Genomic DNA, 24,502 nt, shown 5'->3' on the forward strand with positions numbered 1-24,502 from the left:
ATGGATTCTACCGATTTTAGAGCATTTCCACAAGAAAAGCTGAAGATCTCAATTCCTGATGATTCATGCAACTTGGAATTACCCTTCATCAGTGATTCTCAGGTAAGCTCAAATTCGGACTCTCACTCTGTAGAAAGCTCTGGTTTTGGTTTTGATCCTACGGTTTCTGTTGAATACTTGGATTTCCTTCGAGCCCAATTGGATTTTTCTGGTAATGAGAATGTGAATGCAACTCAAGCTATTGATTTTCTGAGAAATGAGAATGTGGGTTTTGATGGGTTTTTGGAATTCAATTCCATTACCCAAAACACAGTTCAGAAACTTCACAATCCAGAAACAGATATTGATTTGCAGAAAGCTAAGGTGTCTGGAGAAGTAATGGATTTGGAGGTCCCTACTGTTTCTATTGAGATCATTCAGAACAAGAGGCCATTCAAGTGTTCAGAGCCTGGATGTGACAAAACTTTTAGAAATCCACAAACCCTAAGACTCCATTACAGGACTCACTTCAGTAATGAATCTCTCATTTCTCGGCAATGGTCTGATAATTCAGTGTCTCAAGCATCCAAAGCTGGAAACAACAAGAAAGTTCCATGCCGGTGCCCTGTATGTGGCCGGACTTGTGTGGGTCTCTATGAACTTCGCCGGCATTTCGGCCGGAAGCACTCGGAAGGGGAGAAGCTGCACAATTGTAGGAAATGTGAGAAGAAATTTTATGTGGAAATAGACTTGAAGGATCATGAGAAGCTTTGTGGTGAGAGGGTTGAATGCAAATGTGGCTTGAAATTTGCATTCAAATGTAACCTTTCAGCTCATAAGAGAACCCACCCTGAATGTGCCGAAGATCATTCTGTGAAAACTTAAGAGCTCAAAAATCAATTTCAAATGGGTCGATTGGAGTGAAGCTGAAAGGACATCAAATGGGGTACCAAGAACTAGGGGATTCAACATGAACCAGGGTTCTTTAACTCATCTAAGCCTTTTCCCAACTTAAATGTGGTTGATTACATGGATTCTGTTCACCATTCAGCTCTATTTTTAAATCAATTACTGAATGTGGATACTCATATCATAAAATTGACCTCCTGTAATCTCAATTCTCTGTAAGAGTTCTTGGTAGGAATGCATCTGTCATATTTCTTATCTGATTTCATCTCTCTTCTTCTTTCTTTTTTTATCCCCTCTTTTTCTGGCTGTACCATTACCAAGCTCTGTTTTTTGGGGGCTTCAGTTCCACCAAATGGATTTTGTTGGTTATGCTTCTTGATTTCTGTTTGATTCACAGAGATGCAGTAAAATAATCTTATTAAAATTGAACTGTAAAGTACAGAGGAGATGAGGAGAAGAGGAGAAGAACCACACAACTTCAGGAAGAAATGCAGAAGAGCTGACAAGTAGTACTCATCAATTGCATTAAATATATGGGTATAGTTCGGGATGTCATTGTTTTAGCTCTTGATTCGAATGCTATGTAAACTAGATCCCATTACGCTGGATTTTTTTATATTCTATGTTTGATTAAGATCTTATTTACAATGGAATAAGCTTGTTCTAAGGCAAAAGCCACATTGAGCTGGTGTACGGAATGCTATAGTTAGTGTAGCATCAGGGCCACTCAGGGGTGGGGGAATAGGGGCGGTGGGTGCGGGATCTCCGACCCTAGGATCACGCAGTGACTCAATCTAAAGAAATTTTTTCCTTACATGAGTATAAATTATGAGACCAACTCATGTCTTACTAATTAAATGGAGAAAGGAACGTTCTGTCTCCGCATGGCTCCTATGCTAGTTTACAGTTCAATGAGGGAATGCACATGGGGTGGATTTATTGTACTTCATAGGGATGAGGGTGTCGTTTCGCCCCCTTTTATGTCTGAGCGTAAGAATGTACGATCAAGGAGCACTCTTTTGTCCTAATTAAGTATTGGGCAGGTTGACACTCCGATGTATGAACTTTCAAACATAGCAAGGTTAGAAAATAGCTAGTTGTGGGGAGGGCAATTGGGTATTTTCTTCTGACACGTTTGCCTTAATTAAATATTAAGCAAGAGAACTCTACCAATCTGGTGTAGCATGTAGGAACTCCCAATACAATCAGGTTAGAAAATATCTAATTGTGACAAGGGCAGCTAGGTATTTACGTCTGAGCATTTCTTCCGTCATACCACTAGGGTTCTTTTACATTTAAATATTGATATTTGATGTGTGGGTGATAAGCTACTTAATTGCGCAGATGATCTCATTGATTGATGAGCCGTATCAAAATCATATGGCTGTAGTTTATCTATTTTTAATTGGATGAAATTTGAAGGACCTTGGAATCTACTCTTTGCAAAATTTCAGCTTGCCTAAGCTGCCATAAGGCAGAATTATCTGGCGTCAACTAGTTTTATGGGTAGGCTGTCCTTGATGAATAAAAAAAAGATGTATTTAATGCATAAGAAGCTCCCACTATTATAGGGACTATGAAAGATCATAATGTAAGCAAGCAACCTTATTATTTATGGCTGAAGAATTAAATAATAAAAAAATTAATATACGAAGCTCCCTATTATAGGATCTGGGACAGGGAAAAAATCCCACCGAATCATGTGGCTATAAATCACCAGATTGGGTCATCAATATCTACCAACCAGTATTTCTGCGTTGTGCTCACTGACAACGAGACATAGAAGCCAAAATCTTTTCTGTAGATATTTATCCACAGACCCACTAATTTCGTATGCCACTTTGAACTTTCATGGGCTTCTGAACCCAAAGCGCGACAATGGCAACCCCTGCAGCTCCATCGTTCCTTCATCCCAATCTGGAAGCAACCCACAAGGTAGGCTCCCCCACCTTCCCTTGTTTCTTTCTTCCAAGAAAAAAATATCGTGTTTTAGCTTCAACAATTACAGTTTATGAGAACACTCCCAGATCGTTGAATACTCATGGTAGCAAATGTGAGAATCTCACAGAATTCAGTTCAATTCCCAAAATTGGGGTATTGGTTAATGCTTCTACGTTGCTTCAGTCCGTGGATTTAAGAAACCCGGATGTGTGTTCTGAAACTTATGCTTTACTCCTCCAAAACTGTCGAAAATTCAATGCCTTTGAATTGGGCTTTCAAATTCATGCCTGTATGATTGTTACTGGGGTGGACTTCTGTGTGTTTCTTAATACCCAACTCCTTGAATTCTATTGTAAAGTTGGTTGTCTCTACAATGCGAGACGGTTGTTCGATAAAATGCCGGAGCGAAATGTTTTTAGTTGGACAGCAATAATAGGGTTGTATTGTAGGTTAGGCTATTATGAAGAAACTATTTGGTTGTTCTATTTGATGATTGATGAAGGAGTTCGGCCCGATCATTTTGTCTTTCCTAAGGTCTTCAAAGCATGTTCAGAGTTGAAGGACTATCAAGTAGGGAAAGATGTTTATGATTACATGCTGAGTATTGGTTTTGAGGGCAATTCTGTTGTGAAAAGATCTCTTCTTGATATGTTTGTAAAATGTAGCAAGATGGATTTTGCAAGGCGGTTGTTTGAAGAGTCGGAAGTTAAGGATGTTGTGATGTGGAACATAATGGTTTCAGGTTATGCCACCAAAGGGGATTTCAGGAAAGCTTTAAAATGTATTAAAGATATGGAGATTGAGGGTATAAAGCCCAATCAGGTGACATGGAATTCGATTATTGCAGCATACGCCCAAAATGGGCTATTCAAGGAGGCTTCAGATTGGTTCTTCAAGTTGCAGAATTCAGATAATTTTAAGCCAAATGTTGTGACTTGGACTGCATTGATAGCCGGAAATGTACAAAATGGTTGTTCTTTTCAAGCATTGCAGATTTTCGGGCAGATGGTGAATGAAGAGGTTGAACCAAACTCGATTACCATTGCCAGTGTTGTTTCAGCCTGTACCAACTTATCTTTATCTCGACATGGTAAGGAGATTCATGCTTATTGCATAAAATCTGAGGGATTGGACTCGGATGTGCTCGTAAGTAATTCACTGGTGGACTTCTATGCCAAATGCCGAGCTTTGGAGGTCGCTTGTAAAAAATTTAATACAATCAAACAAAAGGACTTGGTATCTTGGAATGCAATGCTTGCTGGTTATGCACTTAGAGGTTTCCGTGACGAGGCTGTTGAGCTACTTAAAGAAATGGAGTCACAGGGAATTGTGCCTGATATTGTTACATGGAATGGACTCATTACAGGTTATACCCAGTTTGGAGATGGGAAGACAGCTCTTGAGTTCTTTTATAAGATGTATGAGACGGGAATTGATCCCAATGTCACCACTATATCCGGAGCTCTTGCTGCTTGTGCCCAGGTGAAGGATTTAAGGCTAGGGAAAGAAATCCATAGTTTTGTTGTGAGAAATGAGTTTGAGATGTCTACTGGTGTGGGAAGTGCTCTTATTTCTATGTATTCTGGATGTGATCGCTTGGAACTAGCCTGCTCCGTGTTCAATGAGCTTACCACGAGAGATGTAGTTATTTGGAATGCAATTATTGCTGCTTGTTCTCAGAAGGGACAGGGGATTAGTGCCTTGAACATGTTGAGAGACATGCAACTACATAATGTGGAACCCAACATGGTCACAATGGTTTCAGCCCTCCCTGCTTGTGCAAGATTGGCAGCACTGCAACAGGGCAAGGAGATTCATCAGTTTATTATCAGGCATGAGCTTGATACATGTAACTTTATATGGAATGCGCTCATTGACTTGTACGGTCGATGTGGATCTATTAAAACAGCACGGAGAGTCTTTGATGTGATGCCCCAGAGAGATTTGGTCTCTTGGAATGTGATGATTGCTGGATACGGGATGCATGGCTTCGGGATGGATGCTGTGAACCTTTTCCACCATTTGAGAGCCACAGGGTTGAAGCCAAACCATTATACATTTACAAACCTTTTGTCTGCCTGTAGTCACTCAGGCTTGATTGATGAAGGGTGGGAATATTTTGAGATGATGAAATCAGAATATTCCTTGGATCCTGCTGTGGAGCAATATGCTTGTATTGTAGATCTGCTAGCACGTGCAGGTCAGCTTGATGAAACTATGGCTTTCATTAAAGAGATGCCATTAGAACCCAATTCAGCTGTTTGGGGTTCATTGTTGGGTGCGTGTAGAATACACTGCAAGCCTCAGCTTGCAGAGTATGCTGCAGGGTTTCTTCTTGAACTTGAGCCGCAGAATTCTGCGAACTACATACTCTTAGCGAACATCTACTCAGCAGCAGGTAGATGGGAGGATGCAGCAAAAATAAGGCGTTTGATGAGGGAACGAGGGGTAACAAAGCCCCCTGGTTGCAGTTGGATTGAGGTGAAACATAGAGTCCACAGTTTCATTGTCGGGGACACTACACACCCATTGATGGATGTTATACTCGCCAAAATGGATAGCTTGTATGCAGAGATCAAGGAGATTGGGTATGTCCCTGATACAAACTTTGTCCTCCAGGACTTGGAGGAATATGAGAAGGAATACAGCCTCTGTGGGCACAGTGAAAAGCTGGCTATAGCTTTTGGTCTGATCAGCACGCAGCCCGGGATCCCTTTGAGAATAATTAAGAACTTGAGGGTATGTGGGGACTGCCACTCTGCAACCAAGTTTATAACTAAAGTCACTGGTAGAGAGATTATAATGAGGGACTGTTACCGGTTTCATCACTTTGTCAATGGAGTATGCACATGTGGGGATTATTGGTAGCTGTAAAGAAAATTTATTGGAGCTTTTATGAAGATTATAATGCAGGTCCCAGAAGATCAGAATGGTCTAGGGCTTCCAGAATACTTTGGATTGTGGCTTTGTAAATAATTTATCAGACAACCAAGAGCTCTGAGGTTTCCTTGAGGTGTCTTTACAGGACAGCCAAAATCTACAAAACATGGCAGGTTAGAAAGCTTGACCTTTGAACCAAGTCTCAAATCTTTCTATGCTAAAAATTTTCCAGTCCTAATGTGTTGCCAAGAACATATCTCACCTAGTGTGGTTTGCTCTCCCAAGGAAAGGCATTGTTCTTCCAACCACTGACTGAAGGAAAGTTGAGGTGTGCATATGCAAAGCCTGCCAAAGACGTGACATAGAAACAGATGGAAGAAAACAGACTGGCCTTTTGCAAGCTGCGCTATAGAAATAGATCAAAATCTGTTAAAAGGACACCATGTCGGATCCTCCATTTTTGGTTGGTTGTGGATACTTAGGGCACCTTCATGAGTTGTATCCTGTTCTCTGTATTCTCTGTGAAGCTTTCAAGAAAAAGCAAGTCATGTCGGCCATTATTTTAAAATGAATAATGATAATAAAATGCCACTAATTGTTATATCTATAGACATTACTAATATACTTGAGATAGACATAATAAAAATTGTATCATCTTGTAGTACTAATAGGTGTCTTTAACATATAAAGCTGTATTTGGTCTCCCTGTTGGTAGGTTTCTTAAGTTTAAATATGAAGGTTTCTGTGGCTCTCTCGCATTGTGAGCATGATTCACGAAAATGTGATGTCAACCTGGCCATATCCAGTTTTTTGATGCTTTGTTGGAGATTATGGATATCAAAGGAAGCTGCAGACAGTGCATTCCTGAATACTGCAGCCACGAATGGAACATGGAAGCTCAGACCCTCACACAGCAAGGCTAACTAGAAGAACTAATCAAGTTCAGGACCTTTAATTATCCATTTCTTGTACTTCATGGATCTATGTAACTACACTAGGACTTTTTTACTGTTTCATGTCTTTCAGTAGCTCCTTCTGGTTCTTAATATAGGAGCTCACCAAACACTAATTTCTTTTGTAGCTTAGATACTCCCCCCCCCCCCCCCCCCCTAGTCTAGCAAGTTATTTATAATGGCAGATCAGGCAATCCAATGTGTGTAATAACTGAACCAAACCATCCGTATCAGTATCAGCTGATCCATTCAAACCATGTTATATGGGCCTCATTTGAGAACCAAGTGGAATATGTCTCGGCATCTGAGAAGGCATCCTAGGGAAAAGATCCAGGCTGTGGCTTCTGACTTGATTGAGACATGGAAAAAAGTAGTTAATGGGAAAACAACTAGAAATAGGAAAAAAATGGAAGTTTAGAGGAGAAAGGTCCAAAAGGTGGATCCCATGAAGATTGAGAAGGTGCCAAAAGCCAAGTCTCTCAAGGCTGAGGGGATTGATCAGGGTGAGAGAATAAAACCTAAGAAGGCTTCATTTTCAGATACTATCAAAGTTGAGAAGATTCAGACTATCAAGGTTGAGAAGAAGAGTAGTAGGAGTGACCTTTTTAAGGTTGAAAATATATCCAAAGAGTACAAGCAATGAAAAAAATGTTACATAATATTAGCTATTTTGGGGTAAAAATTACATAATATTAGTTTTTTTTAATAGAAATTATATAATATTAATTTAAGCATCATTGATTAATGGAGATAATTTTTCTTTTGGGTAGACAAATGGAAATAATTAATTTTTCTTTTTGGTAGACAAATGGAGATAATCATAATAACTACAATCATAATAATTAAAGTTGTACTCCTCATCCAAGGAACATGAATCAAATCATTCGAAACCATTCAAGCCTGAATGGGAAATAGATGATTAAAAAAAAAAAACCTTAAAAATAGGAACTATCCAAAAATCTATTTTAATTTTTATGCTATAAAATATAAAATTGGTCATCCTGTAAAGGATCTAAATCCTTAGTGCAATGGCCGTGCAAACACATGACTGTTTAGTTGTCTTGCTTTAAAAAAATTTACTAAATTCCCATATGAATAAAAAAATAAAAAACACTTAGTCTCTCTTTGGTATAGTTTATATTTGTATTTATTACTTATTTTTAAGAAATCATTTGTGCCAATATATTATCTGTCACAAATAATAATCGTTTGATTACTTTTTATACAATAGATTACATAATAAAAAATAAGTCTGGTATGCCTATTTCTAGATTTCTAACTTCTGATTTCTCTAAATACTACTCTCTCAGTAATTAACATGTGAGATGCAATATATTTTGTGCCGCCACTACTCCACAGATTCCAACATTTCTTCTTCGTCTTCCTCGAAATCCTTTATCTTTCTTCTTATAGGATTGCTTGCATCAAAAGTGAAAAAAAAAAAAAAGACAAAAGCTTCTCCCGAGTCCCTACTCTGTTTTTCAGGTACTGTGTGTTGGAGTAGAGAAAAATTGCAATGGAAAGAGAAGTAGTGAAATGGGAAAGCAAGCCCTCGTGGCAATCTCCTCCGACTCCTGCGACGCAGGGGGTGATGTTGTTGCTGTTATTGTTGTTTTGGCGTAGTAATAGATGCAATCGGACTGTCAGAGACGCCCTCCAATGGTTGACAGGTTTTAATGCCAAGGAACCACTTGAGGAGGTTGAGGAAGCTAGCAGAGGCCACACTTGGGCTGTGCTTGTGATTTTTATTATTTCTCTATTGCCATTGCCATATGTGATTCTGATCTTCACACACAGAGAGGACTGAACTTAAAAACACAAGATCCACCAAGTAGTACTAATCTTCTGTCTGCGAGATCTGATTTCAGCCTGATCAGAGAAAGAGAGGTGAGGATGGAAGATCTGTACTCTCCGGTGCTAAAATCCGGCCAATCTTGTGGTTCTTCCGGTAGGATTGATTCTTAAGGTTCTCGGATATGTGCAGGATTTTCTCTCGTTCAGCAGTGAAGATAGAAAGACGAGGAAGAAGAAGCCTCAGCTGGAGTCGTTTTGTAAAATAAGATGAAATGACATTATTAGCCCTCAAAATGTGTTGTAGTGACCACGTGCTCATTAAACCATCGTATAAACAACAAAGAAATGATTTATAACAACAAATCACAAATAACTCTTCAGCAATTTGTTATTTGTGATTTATTTTAATTTATAATAAATATAAATATGGATCATAAATCATGTAAAATGTCTGAAAAATAGAAATAACTAAGATAAATAGAAACATAAATCAAACCTAAGATAGCCTTAAAATAACCCCAACATCATTCTCAAACACATTGCTATAAACTAGCCGTTTGAAAATTTTAGGTTTTTTCCTTTTAATTAAAACCTTCTCTTTTTTTTCGGTGAAACCTTTTAATATAAAAAGGGAAAAAACTAGCCGTTAGAGACTTGGAACCGGCAGTATATAGGCAATGAAATCCCTCTCTCTCGAACACAAATGCTACTATTTCGATTTTTGAAATCTATAACGGTCATAAGGCCGTCAATCGACTGAATCATCTCTCTTGCTTCTTTGTGTTCTTGTTCTACTTTGAAAATTTTTAGATTCAATTCTCTTGGTGATTACGACTGGTTTTTCTTTACAATCGCTGATCCAATTATTTGTTTTGCAGGAATTGTTATTTTGGATCTATAGGCTCTCCGACTCTTTGTTTTGCAGATTTTTTTTTTCCTTTCCTTTGGATCTCTCGCTTTCTGCTATATTTTCCCTTTTTGTGCTAACGTCATGGATGCAGGATCTTTCGCCCCTTCTAACAAGAGCCAATCTCGAAACCCTTTTCAAGAACAGGTTGTCCAGAGAAGAAGCTCCCGTGAAAATGTACCTTACTCTTCAGAAATTAATTGATACCCATTTGATTCTATTACTCTCAGTTCTTCTGTTCTTATTGGGTTGCAATTTCTCTTTTTTTACTTCTGCCTTTGCAAATTTTCAAGACAGATTGATGTAAGTTTTTTCTATTTAACTGATCTTCTGGTTTATGGGGATTGGCAGTTGGACAGATTCATTCCAAACCGTTCGGCAATGGATTTCGACTTCGCTCGTTACATGTTGACAGATGGTAGAATCGAGAAAGAACCCACGGGATTGATCTCTCCATCAAGAGAAGCTTATAGGAAGCAATTAAAGGAGATCTTCAATATGAACAGAACTCGGATTCTTGCATTCAAGAACAAGCCACCTTCCCCAGTTAAAGGGCTTTTATCAGAATCCATCTCATCTGTTCAACAATCGAAACCTGTAAAGCCGAGGAGACATATTTCCCAAGTGAGTTCTATTTTATGTTCTTTGTTTTGTTCTCATGTTGCCTTTCCTTCGATGTAATATTCTTATTATGCCTTTGCTGATTACAGTCTTCAGAGAGAACATTAGATGCCCCTGAACTTGTAGATGATTACTACTTGAATCTGCTTGACTGGGGTAGTGCCAATGTCCTGGCGATTGCCCTTGGGAACACTGTCTACTTATGGAATGCTTCTGATGGATCTACATCTGAACTGGTTACAATTGATGACGAGAATGGTCCTGTCACCAGTGTCCGCTGGGCTCCCGATGGAAGACACATTGCTGTTGGCTTGAACAATTCTGAGATACAGTTATGGGATTCTTCCTCAGATCGACAGGTACGGGATTTCTCTTAGGGTGGTTATTTTGGGTTCTTCTTCATTATTGTAGGAGTGTTGTTCGGTTAAATGCCTGACTTACTCTTTACCTCTATTACAGTTGAGAACGTTGCGAGGAGGGCACCTGTCTCGTGTGGGATCTCTTGATTGGAACAATCACATTCTGACCACCGGAGGAATGGATGGTCTTATTATCAACAATGATGTACGAGTGAGAAACCAAATTGTTGAAACTTACAGGGGACACCACCAGGAGGTCTGCGGGCTAAAATGGTCAGCTTCTGGGCAGCAACTAGCCAGTGGAGGCAATGACAATCTTCTGCACATATGGGACCGGGGAATGGCCTCTTCGAATTCTCCAACTCAATGGCTTCACAGGTTGGAAGACCACACAGCAGCTGTGAAGGCTCTGGCCTGGTGTCCTTTCCAGAGCAATTTGCTCACCTCTGGTGGGGGTGGAGAAGATCAATGCATAAAATTCTGGAATACGCATACTGGTGCATGCTTGAACTCAGTGAATACAGGGTCTCAGGTCTGTTCCTTGCTGTGGAGCAAGAATGAGCGAGAGCTTCTGAGCTCTCATGGGTTCACTCAAAATCAGCTAACCCTTTGGAAGTACCCATCTATGGTTAAACTTGCTGAGCTCACAGGACATACTTCTAGAGTTCTGTTCATGGCACAGGTAAATAAGAGAGGGACTTATGTGAAACTTGAAAATTGTTTTTTTTTGGGGGGGGGGGGGGGGTGGTGGGGGACTGTTCATTTTCATTTATTATTTTTCTAACTCTCCACTCATTGATTCTTTTCAGAGCCCAGATGGCTGCACAGTAGCATCTGCAGCTGCTGATGAAACGCTTAGATTTTGGAATGTATTTGGGGCTCCTGAAGCTGCGAAGCCTGCCCCCAAAACAAACCAGGAGCCATTTTCTAACATAACCCGCATTAGATGAAGGATGGCAGCTTTTCCCCCTTTCAATGTTTAAGGTACACTGAAAGAATAATTACAACAAAAACAACAGGATGGCAGCTTCCCCCTTTCAAGTTCAACAGATGGAAGCTTCCTTTCCCCTTTCAAGTTCAGTGGCTTATTCTGATTGCATTCTCTGCAATCAGGTAGATATTATTGAAGAGAGAGATGAATATGAGGTATGTCTAGTACACATAATAGCACAAACAGGAAAAGTGGATGATGCCTTCATTCTGTGGTTTGGGTTGGTGGGGGTCACAGGAGAAAGGGGATTTTTTTGTAAAACAGGAGGAGTGGAAAAAGGCTTCTTACTCCCCTTATTCCCCCATTGGCTAAGAGGGGAATGCCTGGGGAGGGTGGGGTGAGCTTGTAACCTACCGTGGACGTAGGCACGGTAGGTTACAAGCATATTCCCCCATTGTTAATGAAGCCGCTCTCATCCTACCGTGGACGTAGGCACTTTGCCGAACCCCACGTATATCCTTGTGTTGTGGTTGTTTGATTGTTCTTTCTTTAGTTATGTTGTGCTTTCTGCATCATGGTTAGATTTCAGTTCATACAAATATGCTAGCCTATAGACAATACTGTTTTGTTGTGTATGTCAAAAAAATTACAGTGTTTTGCTGTAGTGTGCCTGTGTATGTCAAAAAATTTATTGCCATTTTCTTATATGTCAAAAAATTTATTGCCATTTTCTGATATGAGTTGCTTCAAATGTTGCACATGAATTTTTTTTTTTCTTTCTTTACACAGAAGAAAAAAACCCCCATTGTGAGGGGATGGAAACACTGGACGTAAAGAAACGGCCTTGCACCCCCTCTTTAGAATTACATTCTTTTTTCATGATATAAGTTTTCTAGAATACTGGATGTAAAGAAAGCAGAACCAACCAAAACCTTGTGAAGAATAAGAAGCCCAACTGACAATAATTTTTTTGTACTTGGCTATTGTGGTAAGAAACCTACAAACACCTAATTGCAATCCAATATGTTCAGAGAAAATGGCCTCGCACCCCTCTTTTAGAATTACATTATTTTTCATGATATAAGTTTTCTAGAATACTGGACATAAAAAAAGCTGAACCAACCAAACCTTGTGAAGAATAAGAAGCCAAACTGACAATAGTTTTTGTGTACACTTGGCTATTGCGGTAGGAAACCTACAAACACCTAATTGCAATCCAATAAGGAAACAAAAAACATAACTCTTGAGACTCAACTTATAGCAAGATGGGGACACCCTATCGTGAGTTGTGACACATATCTTAACACTGGAAAACCATAATCCAACAACCTCGAATAGACATGATGGAAATGCACGGCTAGAGTAAGAAGCCAAACCGAAAAAAGTTTTTGTGTACTTGGCTATCGTGTGGTGCTCACCCTTATTTATCCAATAAGTAGAGTAGAGTCTTGGTAGGAACCCTACAAACACCTACAACTCTAAGACTCAACTCATAGCATGATGGGGACACTCCCCCTATTGTGACACAGGGGAGAAGAGTAAAATAGTGATAGAGAGCTACTTCCCCGATGCGCCACACACCCCATGAGCATCTGTGTCGCTCCCTACTACTCTGTGGACGGTAATTTAAATAAAATTTCAGCCATTGATCATCTCACCTACAGCTACATGTGATAAATATTATGATATTAATGCTCCCTACAACTCTGTGGACAGTAATTTAACAACTCACCCTGCTTTCAGAAATCTCTGCTAATTGTTGATCCAAGCCTGAGCAACAGCGGGGAAATCACTGCTTTATTATCCTAAATAATAGCAGCAGCAGGGAGCAAACTCTAGAGCCGAGAGAGGTGGGGAAGGGGGAGATGAGAGAGAGACAGGGTGGGGGGAGTTCCAATGCGCAGGCAGAGGTAGGAGGTGGGTCGAGGAAATGCAAAGGGACGAAGGGAGGTCAGGAGAGCAGAGGTGGGGTTGGGGTGGGTAGAGGTTGGAGGAGGGGGGTGGGTTTGGGAATTACAAGGTTGATTAATTTTCAATGATAAGGAGGGGGGGAGAGCAGAGGTGGGGGTGGGTGGGCAAAGGTTGGAGGAGGGGGGTGAGAATTACGGGGTTGATTAATTTTCAATAATAAGGAGGGGGGAGAGCAAAATGGAAATTCATGGTCGAACAGGATTAAACCAGGTGATGGGTTTTCCTAATTAAAAAGGAAAATGATTTCTAAATAAATATCTGAAGTGGGTTGGTTCTGATCATCTCCCTTTCAATGATAAGGAGGGGGGAGAGCAGAGGTGGGGGTGGGGTGGGCAAAGGTTGAAGGAGGGGGTGGGTTTGGGAATTACGGGGTTGATTAATTTTCAATAATAAGGAGGGGGGAGAGCAAAATGGAAATTCATGGTCGAACAGGATTAAACCAGGTGATGGGTTTTCCTAATTAAAAAGGAAAATGATTTCTAAATAAATATCTGAAGTTGGTTGGTTCTGATCATCTCCCTTCTGTTCTTCATTTTCTGCTTCCATATTCCAGAGCAAGGAAACCAGCCCATGGCTCCTCACCCCTTAGCCTCTTGTGCTTGTGTGTCACACAAAGAGAGAACTAAAGCAACCAAACCAGGTGAGCTAGAGAGCTAAACATGCGAGAGAGGAAGGGGGAGGGAGAGGGCGTGTTGGAGGGTTTTCCTAATAAAAAGGGAAAATGATTTCTAAATAAATATCTGAAGTGGGTTGGTTTGATCATATCTCCCTTCTGTTCTTCATTTTCTTCTTCGATTTTCCAGAGTAAGGGGAAGCCAGCCCTTGGCTCCTCACCCCTCAGCCTCTTGTGCTTGTGTGTTAGACAAATAGAGAACTAAAGCAACCAAACCAGGTAAGCTGGAGAGCTAAACATACGAGAGAGGAAGGGGAGGGAGAGAGCGTGTCGGAGGGGAGTCGGAGATGGAGAGAAAGGGGAGAAGGAGAGTGGAAATTAGGAGAGGATATCTTTTCTTTTCTTTTCTTCTTCTGTAAATTGATTTGGATGTTTGTTAACAGGTAGTTCCATGTAGTAACTTCACTTGATGGCATAGAGTTCTTTTCTATTATTTTCTTCTTTATATTCTTATCCCTTATTACCACACTTGCCATTGCTATTGGTTTGTGCTCCTTGCAACTCTAGGGTACATGGAAATTTGTTCAATTCATGCATGCTGTTTTTCTGATGCTTTAGTCAAGTAGAGATATATGGTGTGATGTGAACTTTGCATGCAGTTCAGTCTTGAAGAGATTGTTTCATGGAACAAATACTGGAAAAATCATTGCTTCGAGTCCACATTATTTATTGCTCATCTTTGCTGTGTATTTATGTTATTCTTCTTTTCTTTTTCGAATAAATGTGTCCATATGTTTCTTCTTTTAGGGTCAAGGTATATTGGCTACAGAGTGACAGGAGATGAGAGAGAAAGGAAGGTGAGAGAAGGAGCACGAAAGCTTTTCAAACATGGGAGTAGTAGTTTTCCAGATTCCAGATTCCTTACGAACTTTGTATGTTGGAGCTCTATTTTCAACTTAAATGTTTACCTATTCGTGTTTTGTTTTTCATGGTAGTTTAGGAATGCTTTTCATGGTAATTCTTTGTATGATGGCCTGAAAGATTGATTTATTTTAGTGAATGAAATTCCCTATTGATATGACCCAGAATCAAAGTAATTGAACTAAGAGAAAGCAAAGAGAATGAGAGGGAGAAGAGAAGATGCTACTGAACTGGTTTGGAGGCAGCCTGCAATAGTGAGTTGTGTCCTATCGCAGGCCTCTCCACTTACAATAAGTAAAAAGAAATTAAGACAATAGGGCAGCATACTAAGCCTGATAGGACATAAATACCCCTAAAGCTTTAAAACTCCCCCTCAAGCTTAAGTAAATATATCAGTTAGCTGATCGGAAGACGGAACAAACGGAGTCTCAATCAGCTTCTTCAACACGGCATCTCGAACAAAATGACAGTCCACCTCAATGTATTTGAGTACAAAACATAGATTGGATTGCTGCCAATATATATAGCTGCCTGGTTGTCACAGTACATCTTCATAGGCATAGGCATAGGAAAACCAATCTCAAGAAGGAGAGACCTGAGCCACATTAGCTTGGCAGTAGTATGTGCAATGGTTTTGTACTCAACTTCAGCACTTGACCTGACAATCATTGTTTGTTTCTTGCTCTCCCAGTAACCAGATTACCTACAACAAACGTACAATACCCTGTAGGGAGCGACGATCACTGGCGAATCTAGCCCAATTAGAATTTGAATAGGCAACCAACTCCATATGCTTATGGACGATAGATCAACCCACAAGTAATGAAGGATTCGAACAATTGCATCCCATAAAGCTTTCTAAGGGGACTGCATAAATTGATTGAGAACTCCAACGGAAAAAGAAATGTCAGACCTGGTAATAATAAGATATATTGGTTTCCCTACCAACTCAATATATTGATCTATGAATCACCATCATCGAAACAAACTTTTGATGAGGGTCCATTGGCATTCACTGGCTTGGATGCAAGCATCTCAATATCAGATAATCTAATACATACTTCTTTTAAAAGAAACTGATGTCTTTTTTGCTTCTCACAATCTCGATACTAAGAAAATAGTGGAGATCAACTAGATCCTTTGTCTAAAAATGCCGCTGTAGATAGGTTTTCACCTCTGTAATACCAGCCACTTCATTTTATGAACTTTAAGCTAACCTACGGATATGATGTAAGAGAACTCAAAGAGGGAAAAAGGAGAGATATGGTGGCTTCTGAGGTTTTGCAAGATGAAGTATTGGAAGATATTAAAGATGGTTCAGTGGGTGCTTTTGGAGGAGATCTACCAGGAGTTAAAGGAGATGCAATTTCCATTAAAGATGGTGGCCATGTTACTGCTAAAGGTTTGATGAATGTGACTGGTGAGAGCATGAAGACTGTGATTGGTGAAAGTTCGAAGGTTCAGTTAGAATATGTAGATGAGGAAAAATGAGATGAAAGTTGAAGAAGAAGAAGAAGAGAAAGAGGCGATGGTATATTTGAATGATGTGTGTTGTGAGTAAAGTCTCACTAACACCTACATATTACTTCACTACTATATTTACAAGATATTACATATACCTCCCTAAGAAGGAAAAGGAAATAAAACATGATAAATTACTAAACTACCCTTACAAAAATATAATTAATATCTTTAACACTCCCCCTCAAGTTGGAGAATAAATATCATGCATTCCCAGATTGGACAGTAGATAACTGAATTGAAGATGAAGAAGACCCTTTGTGAAGATATCAGCTAGCTGATCTCCAGTCCTCATAAAAGGTGTGCATATGTAACCAATGTTAATCTTCTTTTTAACGAAGTGTCTGTCCACCTCTATATGCTTTATCCTATCATGTTGCACAGGGTTGTGGGCTATACTTATGGCAGCCTTGTTGTCACAATAAAGCCTCATAGGTGCCTCAGTATCAAATCCTAACTCTTGGGCTAGGATTTGATACTGAGGCTCATACACTCCATGGCTCTAAATTCTACCTCTGCACTTGCTTTACCATGTAACTAGGTTTCCATGTACAAATTTGTAATAGCCTGATGTAAATCTCCTATCAGAGATTGAGCTAGCCTAATCTGCATCAGTGAAGCCTTCTATCCTCATATGGTTATGCTTGACAAAGAGTAGTCCTTTTCCTGTAAAGGATTTCAAGTACTGGAGAATACGGTAAACCGCATCCAAGTGCCCACTCTTGGGAGCATGCATAAATTGACTCACCACCCCTATTGCATAAGTAATTTCTGAACGAGTCAAGGACAAATAGATAAGCTTCCCAACCAGCCTTTGATATTTCCCTGCATAAACAAGAGAAGGGCCAGCATCTTCCCCCCAGCTTATGATTCTGCTCAATAGGATAACTTATAGGTTTGCAGCCTAACATTCCTGTTTCTTTTAATAGATCTAGGATAAACTTCCTTTGGCATATACTGATGCCCTTCTTAGATCTGGACACTTCAATCCCCAGGAAGTACTTTAAGGAGCCCTAGATCTTTGATTTCAAACTGTTGTGCTAAGTAGGCCTTCAACTTAGCTATCTCATCTCTGTCATTACCAATTACCACAATGTCATCAACATAGACAATCAGGGTTGTAGTGGTGCCATTACCATGCTTAGTGAACAAAGTGTGGTTAGCCTGACTTTGGGAATAGCCATTTTTCAGAATAGCCTATCTAAAAACCTTTCAAACCAGGCCTTTTGAGATTGCTTAAGACCATACAGAGCCTTCTTGAGAAGACACGCCTTTCCTACAACCTTCTTGAGAAGACACACCTCCTCTTCTAAGTCGCCATAAAGGAAGGCATTCTTCACATCTAATTGATATAATGGCCAATCCTTATTGGCTGCTAGAGATAAAAGGACTCTTATAGTGTTATGTTTAGCTGCAGGAGCAAATGTCTCCTGATAGTTAATCCCATACACTTGACTGTATCCTTTTTCCACCAACCTTGCTTTGTACCTCTTAATAGTACCATCTGATTGGTACTTCATTGTGTAGACCCACTTGCATCCAACTGGAGTTCTCCCCCTTGGAAGGTCAACCAATTTTCAGGTATAATTTTTTTCCAGAGTCATAGCTTCAGAAAAATTCTTGTTTCTCCTTTTGTACACAATGGACACCTTTTCATTACCTGAACCTGAACCACCTCTTGAATGATCACCAACATCAATACCATCCGCCTCTTTGTGTTTCTCAACGTCAAGCATAAAAGAAGAGATAGGCAATGGGTCAAGAAAAGGGATCTCATCAATAGCCTTTTCACTTCCATTATGCTCCCCTTGAAAAGGATGTTGATGAGGGACAAAAAAAAGGTGCAGACTCATGGAAAGTGACATCTTTAGAGAGAAGCCTTCGTCTGGAAGAAGGGTGATAGCACTTGTATCCAAGGTAGTGGAGGAATAGCCAAGAAAGATACACTTAAGAGCCTTAGGGTCCAGTTTAGTCTGAGAAGACTTATTAACATGGATATAATAGATACATCCAAACACTTTTGGGGGAAAAGAGAACGAAGAAGACTGGGGAGATAAGGTGTCCAAGGGAGTTTTGGAGCTAAGGAGTTGCGTTTGCATACAGTTGATCAAGTAAGCAGTAGTAAAGAGAGCATCAGTCGAAAAAGTTTTAGGAACCTGCATGTCAAAGAGGGGAGACTCCTACTGACCTCCAACAAATGGTGGTTTTTTCTCTCAGTTACCCCATTTTGTTGGGGTGTGTCAACACAAGTTAGCTGATGGGTAATGCCATAATCAGTAAAAAAGTCTTGAAGACCACCATACATATACTGACCCTTTGTCAGAATGAATAATTTTAATTTTGGTGTCAAACTGTGTACATACCCATGTGATAAAAAATTTTAAAGGCATCATACACATCACTCTTGTGCTTCATTAGAACAGTCCAAGTAGCACGGGAAAAATCATCAACAAAAGAGACAAAGTAACGAAAACCGAGTAAAGAAGTAGTAGTAGAAGGCCCCCAAACATCAGAGTGCACAGTATGAAAAGGAACAGTATATCTATTACCATGATAAGGATAAGACATGGGAACTAAAAAAAGAAATAAATAAATGAGGTAACTGTTTTCTCATAACAACAAAAGATGGATGTCCTAAACGTTGATGCCACAACATCACATAATCCACAGAAATGTTATCAGTACGTCCACGCACATAAGACTGAGTTGTAGCCAAAAAAGGTGATTGAGGTTTAAGTAGGTAGAGTTCTTTCTCCTCATGCCCATTGCCACTAATCCTCTTCTTCATCAAATCCTGAAAGAGAAAATGAGAAGGAAAAAAAGTGACATAACAATTTAAGGATTTTGTCAGGTAACTCACAGATAAGAGATTACAGGTAAGGGCAGGAACGTGAAGAAAATAATAGTGTGAAATGGAAGAAGTAATAGGAACGCTACCTTTACCAGAAATAGAGGAAAGGGACCCATCGAAAACCCTGACCAATCTAATATGTATCATAATAATGGGACGTACCAATCATATAATCTGTAGCACCAAAATCAATAACCCAAGATGGATCTGTGGAAGGGGCAGACGATGAGACCTGCAAGGCAAAAGCTGAGGACTCTGGAAAAGTAAGTGAAGAAGATGATAAGCCTCCAAGTTGAGACATATAAACCTACGAAATGCTGTAATATCCTCCTAATTAAGGGAGCCGTGCTTTGGCTGTGGGCTGACCAGAGCAGACCCCCCACTACATCCACCATGAGCACCACTAGTACCACCACACATGCCAGGAGGTCGACCATGAAGAACCCAACATCTCTCTTTGGTATGTCTAGACTTCCCACAATGATCATAGTATCTATCATCCCCACGAGGTGGGCCTTAGCCTCGGCCACCACCACTCCAATCTCGTTGAGAGCTAGTAGTAAGAGTTGACCGCTGAAAGGAAGGAACATGTTCCATGGCCACCCTCCTGGTCTCCTCACTCTGTAAATAGCTACACACTTCATCAAGGGATGGAAGTGGAGACCGGCCCAATATCTATATCTGGATTAGCTCATACTCAGGATTCAATCCACCAAGCAAAATAAGAACCCATTCCTTCTCAAGTGTCCAGTACACCTTAGCTTCATCCTCAGGATTTGATAGTTGGAGGTCCCTGTAGTGATCATACTCCTCCCAGAGACTAAAGACAGTGTTGTAGTACTCAGAAATGGTCCTATCCCCTTGCTTTATGCCAATGACCTTCTAGAGTAATTGATAAACTTTGGCCGAGTCACCCACATGGTCAAAAGTTTTAGTGACACTGTCCCAAATATCCTTGGCAGTTTCTTTCCTCATAAACCTTCTTCCAATCTTAGGTTTCATGGAAAAAATCAGCTGTCATAACAGTGGATTTTTCAGTCTCACTTTGGATATGTCGGGTCATCTGGTTTAGGAGCTTTAATTGTACCTGTAACATACCCTAGCTTTCCCCTACTCCGCAAGGAAAGCTTCACAAAATGAGCCTAAGCCAAATAGTTAGAGTTGTCCAACTTCGCAATAGAGATCTGAGTATGTGGGTTATCAAAAACCATGGGGATAGGAGGAGCACCACTTTATCCACTTACTGAAACATCACCAAAGAGAGCTTTAAGTCCTATCTTCAGATATGTTGTGGATGAGGAGTCACAAACATAATGGGGAGTACACACTTCAAAAAAGGGATTCACACCATCTACCTTCTTCAAGGGGTAGGGTCATAACATTCACATGATAGCAGCCACATCAAATCTCACAACCACATAGCAGTCGGAAGCATCACAACCATATTTCAGACTAAAAAAGGGCAAAAAAATAGGGTTGGAGGTACCCTATGAGCATCAAAAGATTGAGTTGTAAAACCTCAACTCAAGGAGGCTTGCAGCGAGACTTAGAAGGTGAGAATCACCCTAGGGAGATCTAAATGGTTGTACCCTTATATCTAAGCCTGGTTTTACTTTTTGTAACCTTTAAATGTCTCTTTCTTCAAAGGAAGAAACCCTTTTGGTGTCCTCATGGTCTCCTTGCATGCCTCTCAAAAGATTTCTACAAGCTTCTCACATAGTAGTCCCTTTCCTTGGAACCCCTTTGTAACCTAGGGTTCCAAAAAGAAGAGAAGAAGGAAAAAGATAAGTAGCTTGACTCTTAAACCAACCTTTACAAGAAGCTGCTCTGATGGCAAGTTAGAATATGTGAATGGAGAGGAACAATGAGATGTGAGACAAGGAAGATGAAGGAGAAGTAGAAGAGGGAGATGAAAGGGAATCGATGGTATGTTAGAATAGTGCATTGTGAGAGAAATCTCACATACACCAATATATCCTTTACTAATATATTTACAGGGTATTACACAAACCTCCCTAAGGAGGGAAATTACACATACCTCCTGATGTGGTAAAAATTAACCAGCCGATCTTCCTTATAGCTCCTGATGCTTCAACCGATCTGCACAGAAGAGAAGACAGGGGAGAGCAGGACTGACCCGACGGGGGACTTTCCGATGCCTAAGTCAGATCTTTCCACAACAGATACTCAAGAGAGTTTTCAGTCAAAAGAAGTGATCCCCCCCATAGTAGAGGCTTACCTTGGTATTTATAGGCCACTGATGGAGTAGAGAAAGGGGGATAGAGTCCTTAAGGAGAATGGCTCTCTGATTCTAAGAATATTCTAGATTCTAGGGTATCTTTCAGGAATATTCTTCTTTTATCTCGAAGGTGTGGGTCGTGAGAAGGGTGGATGCCTCTAATGATGTGTAGTGGATAGTCTTGCCCTTGTGATCAGGGATTACATTCCTTGAATGTAGGAGTGGATAAGGGCACATTTCTGGGAGCACTGCCTGATGATGCCGGGCCTAGGTGGCTGCTCGGCCAGAGGAGAGGCCAAGGTGGAAGCTCGTCTTAAGGAGAGGCCAAGGTGGTAGCTCGACCTGAGGAGGGTCCGAGGTGGTAGCTCAGCCTGAGGGGAGGCCGCGGTGCTAGCTCGGCCTGAGGAGAGGTGGTAGCTTGGCCTAATGAGGGGCTGAGGTGACAGTACGGCATGAGTTATTCTAACACTCCTTGGCCATACTGTAGCTCGACCTGAGGAGGGGCCGAGGTGGTAGCTCAGCCTGAGGGGAGGCCTCGGTGGTAGCTTGGCCTGAGGAGAGGCCAAGGTGGTAGCTTGGCCTAATGAGGGGCTGAGGTGACAGTACGACATGAGTTATTCGAACACTCCTTGGCCATACTATGGTCAGGGACATATTTACCCTCATCACTAGCCCCCCGCTCTAGTAGTTTGGATCGAACAGCTAGAGCATTAAAATCGGTAACTTTCGCACGTGTGCATCGTTCGTTTAGCGCGTAACATGCTGGTTTTGCCACGTGTCACTACGCCATAACTTCACCTCGGGCAGGCGAAGAGACTGCTTTGGTTAACCGTTGATCTCAGCTAGATCCAGTCCCATTTTCTGCCACCTTCACCTACAAATAGGATATATTTCTTCTCAAAAGACTTCGCATATGTTCGAGTGATAAAGTCAGTTCAGCTCGCTCCTAACCTCGGTGCAGTAATCTGTAGAGTCTCAGAGCAGCCCAGCGTCTTGACTTCAACCACCAGCTTCTCCAACCAGCTCATCCTCATCAGCTCGTCCTCTCCAGTGCGTCATTCTCAAGCTCGTCCTTCAACTAATAAGATCGTACCATGGTCGTGACTTGTCGTTCTTCTTCCACTCAGCCCTCCGTGTTTCCTAGCGTCAGTCCTGGTGATCCCGGTATAGCGTCTGTGAGTGACCTTGACTAGCCCAGCCAAACCCCCTTGATGGTCGTGAGGCCTGGGGAAAACCACCTAGAGTGTCTCATTCCCGATCCTTCGTCCTCCAATGACGACACTTTAAGCGGTCCAAGCTCTGACGACAACTCAAGCTCTAGTGGTAGCTCAGGCTTGGGCAGTAGCTTGGGTACTAAGTTTTTTGAGGTGGTCTCCCCTACAACCGTCCCAACCAGGGGCGATCCTAGCTCGATTGCCCTAGCTCAACCCCCGAGTGCCGCGGTAGCGAGCACTTCGGTGGTAGGTCCATCAGGCACTGAAGTCCCTGAGGTGGGCCTAGTGAAGTTTGAGGGGGAAGGCTCTGCTTTATCCTCCGGAAAAAAGAAAACCACTGTCAACACCCAGAGCATTCTTATGCCCAAAGTCCTAGACTTGATCCGACGTCGGTATAGTATCCCTAATTACGCGGTGATATGCGTCCCAGATGAAGTTGAACATGTAGACACCTCTGGGGATGAGGTTGGCCCTCTACGACATTGCCTTCCATTTTGGTGCCCGAGCTGGTCAGCTCGGTTCTGGAGCACTGGTGTCTCGCCCCAAGCCAACTCACCCCGAACTCCTGGCGCACTACTCTCGGCTTTGAGGTGTTCATCTGGAAGCTGGGCAGAACTGCGACGTTGGAGGTCTTCCGTAAAATGTTCTTAGTGAAGAGGCACACCTCGGGTGGTACTACTTCACCAAAAGGGACAGGGACGGTCCCTACAACTATTTGAAGATGTTTATCAATATGCCCTCCTCAGTGAAGAAGTAAAAGGAGAGGTACTTCTATGTGGCCATGGAGGGGAACACCTTTAAGAGCAGCTGGGCAAAGCTTATTCTGTCAGTACTGAACCGAGCTCCCAAACTGTCCGCGGTCTACCTCCAAACCTACCAAATGTGTTTGGGCAGGGAGGCCGTGGACATCCTCGTGTTGCAAGATGAAGAATTCCTCCGAGAGTGGGAGCTGAGTGAAGCCCCTAGTGAGTGTTTAATTGAGTCCGGTTATCTCTTCAGGTTAACTCGGTCTTCGTACTAACTCAACTCGGCTCATCTTTATGTTGCAGTGGTGAACATGAAGGTAGACAACAAGGCCCTTGCCTCGGTGGTGGCTGAGGAGAGGAAGGAGGTGGCCGAGCAGGCCACTAAGAAGAATGTGGACAAGGGCAAGGCCCGTTCTAAGCCCAGGCCTTGGTGTGAAGGTCGTTCTGCCCACTGTATAGGTAACAAGGCCTTGTCTCACCATAGGGAGCAAGCCCGGAAAAGAGATACCCCTGCCCCTCTAATACTCAACTCAGCATGGGACTCTGGGCTCGCTCAAGGGCAAAGAGCCATGGTACTAGGAGTAAAGGGGCCTGGGCAGACCGATACATCGGACCGAGCCACTGTGGGCCCGGATGGCCAGAAGAGGAGGCGCTCGCCCATCGATGACGTGCAGCAAGGTAGCCCCCCAAGGTGGCTCAGACGGGGAAGCAACCCATGGATCCATGGGGGGACCTGATGGAGATCGGCACCGTGCTGGACCCCAACACTGCTCGGGTCTGGTGTAGCCGAAGCTATCCCAAGAGGGACATTACCTACGTGAAGAAGTTATCTGACGTTGACTTCGCGGATCAAATTTACATTCGGATGGGTGATGTAAGTATCCTCTACTTTTCTCTCTTCTGGGTTCACCTTGATGTTTTAAATACTGACCGCTGAGATGATCTCGGTCTTGATGCCTTAGATGTTAAGGTCTTGAGCTGCCGAACCTGGGTAGACCTTGTCGAGCTGGGGCTCGGTCTTAGACGTTGCCGAGCTAGAGCTCGGTCTTAATTGCTTTAGATGTTAAGGTCTCGAGGTGCCAAACCTGGGTTTGGTTTTGGTAGTGCCGAGTTGGGGCTCGGTCTCAATGCCTTAGATGTTAAGGTCTTGAG

At 41.7% G+C, this 24,502-nt stretch overlaps 3 protein-coding genes across 16 annotated transcripts in view; all 3 read left to right on the plus strand.

The window, feature by feature from the left end:
- Positions 1-864, plus strand: LOC122065095 (protein indeterminate-domain 7-like). The gene has a single exon (XM_042628886.1). It carries the CDS (start codon positions 1-3, stop codon positions 862-864), a length of 864 nt encoding a protein of 287 aa, XP_042484820.1.
- Positions 865-2,619: 1,755 nt separating this feature from the next.
- Positions 2,620-6,316, plus strand: LOC122065092 (pentatricopeptide repeat-containing protein At4g21065-like). The gene is made up of 2 exons (XM_042628881.1): positions 2,620-5,882; positions 5,995-6,316. The coding sequence occupies exon 1, from the start codon at positions 2,767-2,769 to the stop codon at positions 5,695-5,697; it is 2,931 nt and encodes a 976-aa protein (XP_042484815.1). The 5' UTR covers positions 2,620-2,766; the 3' UTR covers positions 5,698-5,882; positions 5,995-6,316.
- Positions 6,317-9,138: 2,822 nt separating this feature from the next.
- LOC122065103 (cell division cycle 20.1, cofactor of APC complex-like) overlaps positions 9,139-24,502 on the plus strand; it is a 29,409-nt gene continuing 14,045 nt past the window's right edge. For 12 of the 14 annotated variants that reach the window (XR_006135910.1, XR_006135912.1, XR_006135911.1 and 9 more), the window contains exons 1-6: positions 9,139-9,540; positions 9,715-9,987; positions 10,074-10,343; positions 10,444-11,025; positions 11,153-11,489; positions 14,666-14,790. Coding sequence is in view for 1 of the 14 variants with exons in the window: in XM_042628907.1 (XP_042484841.1) it covers positions 9,448-9,540; positions 9,715-9,987; positions 10,074-10,343; positions 10,444-11,025; positions 11,153-11,293 (1,359 nt within the window). In the remaining 13 variants the exon portion in view is untranslated. Of the gene's footprint in view, positions 9,541-9,714; positions 9,988-10,073; positions 10,344-10,443; positions 11,026-11,152; positions 11,491-14,665; positions 14,937-24,502 lie in introns of those variants that run through there. The other 2 variants (XR_006135914.1, XM_042628907.1) reach the window with 2 other exon arrangements.

This window comes from Macadamia integrifolia, unplaced genomic scaffold, assembly GCF_013358625.1.
Source record: "Macadamia integrifolia cultivar HAES 741 unplaced genomic scaffold, SCU_Mint_v3 scaffold188, whole genome shotgun sequence".
NCBI classification, from domain to species: domain Eukaryota; kingdom Viridiplantae; phylum Streptophyta; class Magnoliopsida; order Proteales; family Proteaceae; genus Macadamia; species Macadamia integrifolia.